The sequence below is a fragment of the Rissa tridactyla genome, chromosome Z (assembly GCF_028500815.1).
Source record: "Rissa tridactyla isolate bRisTri1 chromosome Z, bRisTri1.patW.cur.20221130, whole genome shotgun sequence".
Taxonomy (NCBI): Eukaryota; Metazoa; Chordata; class Aves; order Charadriiformes; family Laridae; genus Rissa; species Rissa tridactyla.
Window position 1 is genome coordinate 61,161,208 of NC_071497.1, and position 11,523 is coordinate 61,172,730.

Sequence of the window (11,523 nt, forward strand, 5' to 3'; positions counted from 1 at the left end):
TGAATTTTTTCATTTTCAAAAGCACGTACACACCAGCAAGGCAAATGTCTAACTTGGGTCCATTCTATTTTGAACTTGATGTTGAAAGGGGCATTGGATTTCTCCAATTCCTGAAAAGACTGCTTTAGGAATTTGCTTGGACTCTGTGTTTGTGACTGTTTATTAATTAAACAGAACTAGACCTATTAATGTGAATTCTCAGAGACCCTCCAAGCCAGTTCAAGCGTTCTATGGTTTTCATCTGCTGATGATTTATACTGGTATCATTCTTCAGAAGTTATATTTGCCAAACAAAGATACCTCCCATTCACTTCAAGGAGTTTGGCTAGTATGTTTGCTATGGCTCTCCCTCCTTGACATACAGAGTTAACACCTGCCAGAATTTATGGACATCCACAGGAATGTCTTAAACGTCTATGTGACATTACGGTGTTGTGCACTTTCTTGTGGCAAGAGTTACAAAAATACTATTTGGAAGGCTTAAAGATATTCTCATGATCAAACCAAGATGTCACAGCCCAATAAAACAAGGGCTTCATTTTTTACTGTATACCTAACATCCACAAGTTACTACATGGGCCAAGAGTCTTCCTCTAAATTACAACTGCAAACCACTGCACATAGTTTTATAAGATAAAATGTACCTGTAAGGTTGTTCTGTTCTGAAAGCAATACAGGTAGTTCTTACACCACCTACCAGATTCAGAAAAGTCTTTGAGAAGCAGATAGAGAAACCTTCTCAAGTCCAGTTTTGCTCAAGAAGTCTACAAAAGATCCAAACATTCAACGTCAACATGGATCTGTTCTTTCTATTTTCTACATGCATTCAGTGTGCCCTTTGGCCATGAAGTTTTTCTTCACACTTCAGTCTCTTTCCTGAAATTTCAAGATAAGGTCTCAAATTTTAAGATAGTAATTTAAAAAAAAAAATTAACAAAATTGCAATAAAGATTAAACTACTTAAAAGTTCAAACAAAGAGTTAATGACAATCTAAATTAATGGGATAATACATTTTGCAGTTGGGTCAGATGTTAAAAAAATGCAAAATCTGTACGAAAGTTTATTTTTTTTTTTTAATATATTTTGTTATAGTCTCCACATCCCATTCTGCTTTCTAGCAAGTATTATAGTTCCATGGACTATCAGGAAGTATGTGAGAGCTTTTGGTTAGAGGAACCGGGTACATAATTAAAGTACCAACTAGTGACTGAAATTTTTTCCTTTTGTTTTACCCCTTTTAAAATAATATACTGACCAAAAATTCTCAAGTCCTTCCTCTCCTTGGACACCAAAAGTTAAATAAGTAAAAACTAACAAACAGCTGCATACAACTAATATTAGCTCATTTTGATATTTCAAGTCTATTTATAATAGCTCTTTTCAGCCTTCAGAACTCCACATAAATCTTCAATGGAAGTGAAGACTCCTAAATACCTGGCTTAATTCTGACAAATAGCTTGTTTTCCTTTGTTATTTTTTCATGGACCCTGAAGCAGAAGCCAGCACCCCCAGAAACAGAAAAAATACCCCACCCCACCCTCAAAATACTATTTTACTAGTTTCTGCCAGTCTTTTGAAATGAAAAAGAAGAAACATAAGATCCAATTGTTCTGGATCTTGTCTCCAGTGCCAGCCAGTAGTTCACTACTAGGGAGAGAGTATAAAGAAACAAATCAAGTCTAAAGTGACATTTCCTGTGGTATGCCTGCCTCTAGAAATCAACTTAAGGACTTTTTAACACCGAAGAACAAAACTAAACCATCAATGTTCAATAGGCGACAGGTCAACTCCTGGCTGTGGCTGCTGCCCTTTTAAAATCCTTTACACGTTTGACTTTCACATCACTTAACAATCAATTCCACAATTTGCGTGTTCTGTGTAAAAAACACAGTTTTATTACTTCAAAGCTGCAGACTAAACCCAGAAGAGCTCAAAGGGCTTGACAGAATCTTGAGCTAGAAGAAAAAAAAAAAAAAAAAAGAGTAGTTCCTTAACTACCTTTTCCTTACCGTTATGACTTACTCATCTATTTTCTTCTACTCACTTTCTCTGCCCCCCACTTCAGGTCCACAAGCTGAAGAGTAACACAAGATGGTTCAAGAAAGTCAAAAAGCTGACCACTGCTAACAGAGGTCTGCTCCCCCTGACCACCCCGGCATACATCTCTGCCAGCACTAATGCTCAAATGATCTCTCCATGAGCCAATTCAGTTCACCAAAACAGCAGGAAATTAACACAGTAAGAAAAAGAAAAAAGCTGACAGTTGTTCTCCTGGGTTAAGCAAATTGAGCAAGCTCAGCAAAAGCTGCCTAGCATCAGAGACCAGAGAACCGGCGAGGGGGAGAAGGAAATGAGACCTCCGAATTTAGGATGACACTGATTTCTCAAGGGACTTCAATCCTAGTCTGTTTAGGGTGCAGAGTTGCAAGTGGTTTAGACTGTTCAAACTTCTGTCTGCTGCTGAAAGAGCCCCAAATCCCCCTCCTTTTTCACTCCCCAAAGGTATATATTCCTATCCTAGTCCTGATACATCAATGTCAGCATCATCTCCTGTAGTTGCATCATTAGCAGTAGTAAGCAGATTTACCTCTGACCATAGGAAGAGCACACAGTTTATCTGAAGGCTGACAGATAAAAAAGAGTATGCATGACATAATTTCATTATTGAATTCATTCATTATGGAAAACTTATGATCCTCTGTACTAGGTAGACAAAAACTCCACCTTCCTGAGCCACAATCACAAGCAGGAACTATTATTGGATGCCTAGAATAAAAATGGGAAAATGGTACAAGGACAGAGCAAGCACACTCTTCTTGATATGCTTCCCCCAACCTCCAACAATTACCAACAAATCAGGTTCTACATGAGCTAGAATGACACCTATGTGCTTAAGCCACCAAATAACGACTGCTCTCCAGCATTAGAAAAATCAACACAAGAAACACTTCCCTGGCTGTACTGAGCAAGCTCAGTGGAGCTCTGAAGACGACAAGAGGAAATTTCTCAATTTTGCTATTGAATAGCCTCACTATTGAAAGGACATGCATCTCTTCAAAACTAATGTTACTATTAACCATGGTATATGCTAATATGCCATGGATCCAGCCTAAGCACACAGAAAGCCCAAAGCTGACAGCATGTATTGACTAGATAATGAAATATCTATGCTGACTTACTTCAAACCTAAAAATCCATAACAGTGTTACTGTACAGGGTACAGCTTTCTTTTTTTTTTTGTTATAGTATAGCAAATTCCATGTATTAACACTATGCACAATTATGACACAAGTAATTCAACAACAGCTGAATGCAGTAACATTGGCACTGTGCTAATCATTACCTGCAGAGCTTAAAATATCAAGTCCCAAATCTGCAAACTACTTATGCACATTCTTGGGTTCACTAATGCTACATAAGCACACAGGCATTACAGACTGGGGCCTATAAGGAAAAGTCAAGGAAGGAAGATAAAGGAAGGAGGAAAGAACTACAATACTTGACACAGTTATCACAATCTGCCATGTTTTCTTAGCCATGAATGACTACTTTCTGATTTGGACTCAAGTTCATGCATTCATTTTCTTGACAGTGATAAAATCATCATAAAAGATAAAGTTTAACTTTTTAGAGTCCAGAAGTAACCACACACAAGTATACACATCATTTTTAGTCCCTCCTGCATCTACAGCTTACAGAACTGAGTTATCACATTTCAGGTTAACTTTGCAAACTTGGCTTTTGTCAGGGATTAACTACTGCAAAGACCATGAAAATCAGTTACCACATTTTTTTGAAGTCAGAAAATTATTTCAAGTTAAAAATTACTTGGTTTTAACATTTTTATAGGATCTCTGTTACTAGAGATTTCTCTGAATATCCAGGGCTTCAAATTCTGTCCTTGCCTCTCAACAAAGTTATTTCCCAGCTCTTGCAATACACTCCTACAGATTTTTTTAAATCCTTACCATAGCAACAACTGAAGTTCCCCTTTTGCTCGACTGAGAAAGTCAGCTTGGCTAGGGCATCCCTGAATGCCAGCAGCCAGTGGGGGTTTGGAGCGGGGGCAGAGGAATGGAAGAATCCAGCAGATGCAACCAGGATGAAAGCTCTTAAGTTATGGACTACTCAAAAGACAGAAGATGCTGGCTGAGGATGAAGATTTTGCTGAGGTACTGTAAGAAGCAACTTGGATGGCTGAGTGCAAAGAAGAACAGGGTGACTCCATCATGAGAACTGAAAGAGCATTTCTGATGGGCTGAAGACAAGAGCTGGAGAGAAGTGAAAAGTTTATCAGCCCATCCTGAAGAGGCTCTGGAGTGGCAATATGATACATATAATTTAATAATACTTAACTCAAAGTCAAGCCAGGATGAATTATTGTTGTTAATGCAGTTGCAACTCATTTTCTGTATACAGTGCACTGCCATGAATTTTTTAGTTTTTCCATAGATCCACATTCTAATTCAGCATATAAAATTATTATTTTTAACTGTTTTATCCACACAGGCGAATATATGGCTCCAAGCCATGAGTGGGAATGCCATGAAAAAAGTATGTACAATCAAAAACAAGACAACAGTTCTACATGTATGCATAACGGCACCAAATTAGGGTTGCCAAGCATCCAAACTTTTGAAAGACTGCCTAAAGAATTTAAGGTTACAAAGCCACAGTTTTGCATATACTCTTGCCCAATAAAAAAAAAAAATCCTTCCTCCTTAATACAGCATCACTACCAACACCTATGGTGATAAACCTGGTGTGCAACAGTTTTGCCAATTAAAATGATGACATCAATAGATTACTATGGACATGCACAACACAGTTTTGCCTCAGGGGACAGAAGACAGTTGTAAACAGAAAAACAATGAGATGCCAGAATCATGCATTTCACTAGAGGCTTTTTTTTTTTTTTTTAAGATGTAATGGGATGGAGGAAGGAATGCAAAGGAGGCAATCTGTTAAAAGATTTGACCACTACTAATTCAAATTTGTGAGATACTTCTAAAAAGTATCTCTGTTTAGGTCTGCTCAAAAGGTAAATGAAATCAAAACCATTGAAAAGTCCCAAAAAACAACACACTATGCAATTTTCACAGCAGCCACTATGGTCTTCTCACAGCTTTTTAAGATATAAATTAGTACTATTTGGTATTCCTGAAGATTAAAAGAAAGCATGCATTGAAAAACACAGGGAAATAGGAACCCCTTCAAACAAGTAGTTTTGTTTCTGGAGACTAGAGTCAACTTGCAATTACCCTTCAACTAATTATCTGGGTTGGTGACTATGTATGCTACAGATGTTAACTCAAACAGCTCTATGTAAATGCAGGTGCACTCTTTTCTCAGCCAGTTCACATAAAGCAGTTTTTATGTGGGACAGAGACCAAGTAAATTTAAAAGACCAAAGCAGCCTTCAAACGCAGGGCCAACTTAGGACTTTCTGTATCTGATCTTGGTGCCAGGAGCAGTACAGAAGGTACTCAAGACGTATCTAAGCAGCTCTGGACCACAACTACCACATTTGGCTAGCACTGGACCCAAGTTTAAGACTCCAGGACCAACCTGGTGACAACCCTAGCCAACAGATGCACAAGGTTACTGTCGTCTGAGAAGGGTTATTTAATTTGGATGAGGTCGGCTTGTATCCAACAGTGCATACACTATATTCACCCTCCTGAATCCCTGAGCTCTTGGGTGTGCAGTGTATACACATTAAATCGCTTTATCATGCTGACTCAGTATAGCTGAGCAGCTCTGCAGATCATTCCTCAATACCTCTATAATATAAGATATCCCAGCCGTTCCCATTAATTAAGCTAACAAGCAGTTGTTGCATACAGTTGTATAATTAAAATGAGAATAAAGAAAGGAGATTGAGTTTCTTATCAATAGATTAATGCTAAGAATCAGAGTTAGTGCCTATGGCTAATAGGAAACAAGCAAGAAAGCAACCATAATTCATATGGTGGACAGAAGATTGAGAAAAATTGTGATTTACACCAGGAACAGCAGATTTCTTGTACAACAATGAAAATGAACTACTTTTGTGCTTGAATTAGCAACAGAGTCACCACACAGCAAAAGGGATGTCTGCATTCTCTGCAATACTTCGTACTTCACTTGTACAAAACATGTCCTGAACTCACCGGTAAAACAATTCACAGAATCGCACAGAATCACAGAATGGTTCGGGTTGGAAGGGACCTTAAAGATCATCTAGTTCCAACCCCCTGCCCTGGGCAGGGACACCTCCCACTAGACCAGGCTGCTCAAAGCCTCATCCAGCCTGGCCTTGAACACTTCCAGGGGTGGGGCATCCACAGCTTTCCTTGGCAACCTGTTCCAGTGCCTCACCACCCTTACTGTAAAGAATTTCTTCCCGATATCCAATCTAAATCTACTGTCTTTCAGTTTGAGGCCGTTACCCCGCGTCCTATCATTACACTCACTTAATTTAAAATAATTGTTTAAATTTATATTTTAAGATAGACCAACAGTTTTGTGTACCTTGCAGAACTTTCTGTGCTTGGGGAAAAAAAATAATAACTAATAAACCCCCAACCCACAGTGTAAATTGCCTGGCAATATGATGATATTTTATGAAGAGAAAAAACAGTATCAACACTAGTGCAACAGGCAAAAGAACAATCCTAGGAAGATTCCATAGTTTTACAAAGGTGTTTTTTAAGAAGAGCTGCTTCACAAAAATCAATACACTTTCCCCATAGGTTCATGATGTAAAATTCTATAATCAAGGCTTGTAGATTTGTAATTATGGTATGTCAGCCACATTTAAACAAGAGTGTTAAAAGATTGTTAAAGTTAAACTAACACAATTGCAATGTGAATTGTCTTAGTCTCATTCTAATCTACTGGTGTCACTTCCACTTAATCAAATGGAAACTATGGGCAAATGTCAGTGCTATTTTCACATGACCCAATTTACTTTGTTTGCGGTAGTTTTTAAAATCATTGCCATCTGAAATGAGAATAAGATATTTGTTAAAGTTTGGGTTTTTTTCTAATAAATTCCCTCACTATCCAGCAGGTTGTCCGAGTTTGGATTTACTGAGAGTAAGACTATTTTGAAGTGATTAAACCAGATGTATTGCTTGTTAGAACATAAGCCACAAATACAGCAAAGATTATTCATGCTCATCAAATATATATTTTTTTTTTTGAATGACAAATTAATGAAAATATGCAATCACCAAGAGCCTGGCTATCAGATTGGTCCAAGAAAGCAAAAGGTTCTCCCCATTCCTGGTTTAAATTTCTTACACTCATACATAGCAATGTAAGAAACATGAAGGCAAGTAAAGTACCCACAACCTACAATATATAGTCTCTTGAGAGGGGCACACAAAGAATTTATGATATACAGCTAAGGAAAAAAAAAAAATCACAAAGCAGAACAGCTGTTTTGTTCTTAGTTTGAAAAAAAGTGATGAGTTAGGTAACTAATGAGAGAAAAGAATGTGCTACAGCAGATGATTAAAAAAAGACAAATGAAATGTCGAAAAAGTTCAATGCATCTTAATGGTTCTTGACCCTTATCTTTTTTTATATACGATTATAGCCTGAGCATTGAATGTGCTTGAAAAATCAGTATTACAGGCTAAATTGAATGTACTTTTCTAAACTGCAAATGCAGAATAAACTAAGGAAAATTAATTGAAGTGTTAAGTCAGTCACTTTACGACATGTTTAATAAGCCTCTGTCCGAGTCTTCTCACACACTAGGAATGAATACCTATACAGTTGTTCTAATCCAAAATAAGAGGACAATGTTAATGTTCATAAGTTGACTCAAGTCATATGCATGCCCACTGTAGTAGAGAGTGCACAACTAGACTTCTAGTTGGAGAAGGACAGGTGGAGCGGGAGAGAGCCATACCTATTCTTGTATGTGTGTGCAGCTGTCACAGAAGTGGGAGCTGCTGCTGTATCATCTCCCCTGCAGGGAGTGTAAGATAACATTCGTTTTCCCTCTCTCTCTTTTTTTTAAGTTACCTTCACTTACAGCATGCCAGCTACTGCAGAGTAACTGTAGATGTGCATATTGTTACCACACGACAAACACAAACTAAGTTTACTTGCTTATTCACACAGACATTCTCTAAAAGGAAACCTGAATCCTGACAACTGCATTTGTATCATTTCCCTGAATGTTTTCATCCCTTTCTTTGTACTAGCCCAGAAATGTGTACACTTGTGTGGTGAGCTGGTCCACCCTTCAAAATAACTTTTTTTTTTCCAGTCCTGGTTATTTTTCAGCAGATCAGCTCCCTGAAATACACAAACAAGTGGCCGCCTAAATCCTTGTGCAGGGCACAAAGGAGGAGGCTGTAACACAGCCCCTCAGATTTAGATTAGCTTAAGCCATCATGCACCAACACTAAGTCCTCTCCTGTCACACTAAGTCCTCTCCTGTCACAAGTGGCAACTGTTTCAGCTCGGAGGAATGCCCACCTCTAAGTACACCTGAAAGACACTGTAATTTATTAAGGACTGTTTTTAAGAGGACACAGGATTTGTATTAGGCTCACAAAGTAGTTCTCAGGAATCGTCAGACTTTGCCTGGACATGTCTTGGCCAGCCTAGAGGCTTTTTTTCCCACTTGTTTAACTATAAACACTATTATGACTAGATGACAATTACCTGCTTTAATTTTTGCTCAGCTTTGTAAAATCATGTGGTATAACACCATTGTACTGATTTTTGTTATTAACAAAAATGAGCTATTTCTGTCTTAGAATAAAAAACAGTAGCATAAAAGATCAAATCTTAAGAGAGCAGGAGCAAGGAATGATAGCAGAATCCTTGAAAACACAGGCACAGAAAGATGCTGAAATGCCCTGGTGCTATAAATAACTCACCAATATTGGTCAAATATTGGTCAAAGGAATGCAACCCTGAGAGATAGTTAAAATCAGTTTTAGGATAACAAAGAAAAATTATTCAACACATGTAAAACGTATCATATGCAGTAAATTCCAGTAAAATGGGGAGTGCAGAACAATGAAGAAAAACTAAGACGTGGATTTTTTAATATGCATTTCTATATGCAGACTCTGGAAAGTACAAAACAATCAACATCATATTCCTCTCAACAAAGGATTTGGGATGCTGATGACTTCCTTGAATTTGTCCCCTCCCCACTACCAAATTGAGCCAGTGGCCTGAGGAACCAGAGGGACAGTGTAAAGGCGAGTGTAACATCAGGGAAAGGTTGCTAATGGAAACAAAGTAGAAACACTAGAAATGCTGTGCATGTTAATTTTGACTGTATATAATTTGAACTGTGTTAGTATCATTGTAACTGAACTATTATGCAGTTGGAATTTCAGCAATCTACTCAGTAACTTAGATGCTTGGAGCAAAACCAAAACCAGCATCCATGTATTTCCACAAATCAAACAAAGAGAAGAACCACACACCACTCAGTAAGGAAATGGCTCACACAGGACAACAAACACTGCTACATTTTAATCTCTTGTTGTTAGCTCTCTCAGACTCACTTAAACTGCAGAAGCAGAGAAAGGAAGAAAAAGACCATGCAAGTTAATCTCAGAGTTAGAGCACTATAGTCAGTGGCATACAGACACTGAGCTAGCTCCACATGCATCATTAGGCCACTTCCAGGCCCAAGGGGACGTAGCCACATGGTACAGCATTCACCATGTGAACACACAGGCCTGCACCAGCTCTGCTGCGGTCTCCACAGTTGTTCATTGCCTAGTACAGACTGTCCCTTCACTGTTTCCCAGTCTATGAACACGACGAAAAAGCTTGTTCAGGTAACTTTTGTGATGATTTAGCATTAAGCAATGGTCACCTGAAATACTATTCAGATTTACCCCACAATACTCTTAGTAAAAATATCAAACAGCAGCAATAACCCAGTAGTGAAACTTCCACAAATTACAAATTCTAGAAAAGTAACATTGTGTCTTATTAGATACAACAGCTTTCTCAAAAATCACTAGACAAATAAATTACACTTTTAGCTAACAAAGTAATACACAGGCTGACAAAACGTTAACCGAAGTAATTCTTGTTTCCTCATACCTCAGAATACTTTGTCTGTAAAAACCAGCACAAAACGCCACCCACCAAAAAATGCAAAGGACATTTAAAACATTCCTGTCCAGCAAAGCCAGTGACTGTAACACAGGCCATGAAAGGGACCCAAAGCAAAAGGCAGTCACCAAGCCACTCAATAAGACTGCACTAAAGCTTTCTAGCTTAAAAATAACACACAAGTTCATGATTTGCATGCCTTGCTTAGTGACAGGAAACAGGGCCTTACAATCCTATAATCCATTTCTTGTTTGCAGCAGTACTTGAGAACTGCTCCCCATTTGGAGCTTAGGAACTCAAAAGTGCCTTTATCTAGTATAAACAGAGTGATAAACGTGTATCCATTTTACTTTTCTAGACTTCAAGTCCAATTTTACGAAGCTAATCAGGTATTAGAAAGTGTGCCCGTCTTACTGTTAAGTCTTTTACAAACTAAAATTAGGTAAGTCATAATACAAGGTTGATTGTATGAAACCGGACTATTTAACATCTTGATCTGGCGCACATACTAATTCCTGTCTCTGCATGAGCCACTGCAGTCTTTGTAGGGTGTGGCCTTAATAAACCCCACTGTGACCAAATATTTAGCACCAAAGTCTTGCATTTACAGTCATAATAAGAGGAACTCTGACAGATAAACTGCAACTTTTCCTAAAAATTAAGGCTGTGTTAGCACAAGGCAAAATCGAGACTCAGGTGATGAATTTACCATCGTTTTTGCGATGTGAACTCTGGAATCAGAAACAACGCATTTAACAGTTGTTTTGATAAAGTAGGTAAGACTTCATGCCTCGGCAAGGTATCCGGCGAGACCGCCCTGTACACTGACGGGGCAGCGTGCCGCCCCTCGGCTCTCAAAATCGCTACGGAAACAGAACACAAACTCCCGTTCAACTACCGTTTCGGCAAAGACAGGCCTGCTCCTGACGGCGGTGCGAGCGGGGAAGAAGCCGGCAGCCATGGCAGAACTTGTGCCAGGGCCGCCCTCCGGCACACCCCGGCAACCCCACCCAGCCCTTCCCGGCCCCGCAGCAGCCACGGCCAGCCACGCACGAAGGCCCCGCCGGCGGCGGCAGCTCCTCCACCGGCCCGGCCCGGCCCGGCCCGGCCCGGCCCGTGGGAACCCCCGGCGGCCGCGGCAGGGTCCCCTCCCTGGTCGGGGCGGCGCGGGCTGCCCGAAGGGCCCAGCCTGCCCTCCGCTCGCCCCCTCGGGACCGCCCGCCGCCTTCCCCAACGGCTCCCCGGGGGGCGGGGTGGGGGCCGCGGCGCCCGCCCCGCCTCGGGCGCACTCACCGCCTCACGACGCCGGTCTTAATCTTGATCTGCCTCAGGCGCGGGTCGGCCATGGCGGGGCTGGCGGCGGAGCGGCGCAGGTGCGGCGGGGAGGGCGCAGCGCGGCGGCGGCGCAGCCCGACCCCCGCGCATGCGCCAAG

At 40.3% G+C, this 11,523-nt stretch overlaps 1 protein-coding gene and 1 long non-coding RNA gene across 13 annotated transcripts in view; both read right to left on the reverse strand.

The window, feature by feature from the left end:
• Positions 1 to 6,143, reverse strand: part of LOC128902339 (uncharacterized) — a 12,816-nt gene extending 6,673 nt beyond the window's left edge. The window contains exons 1-2 of the long non-coding RNA XR_008463749.1: positions 2,024 to 6,143; positions 698 to 876 (exon numbers count right to left, since the gene is read on the reverse strand). This is a non-coding gene — a long non-coding RNA (uncharacterized LOC128902339). The remainder of the gene's footprint in view (positions 1 to 697; positions 877 to 2,023) is intronic.
• TBCA (tubulin folding cofactor A) overlaps positions 1 to 11,523 on the reverse strand; it is a 32,290-nt gene extending 20,767 nt beyond the window's left edge. For 11 of the 12 annotated variants that reach the window (XM_054185163.1, XM_054185156.1, XM_054185154.1 and 8 more), the window contains exon 1: positions 11,384 to 11,523. In XM_054185163.1, the coding sequence (XP_054041138.1) occupies positions 11,384 to 11,436 (53 nt within the window). In that variant the 5' untranslated portion in view covers positions 11,437 to 11,523. Of the gene's footprint in view, positions 1 to 10,988; positions 11,071 to 11,383 lie in introns of those variants that run through there. The other variant, XM_054185167.1, reaches the window with a different exon arrangement.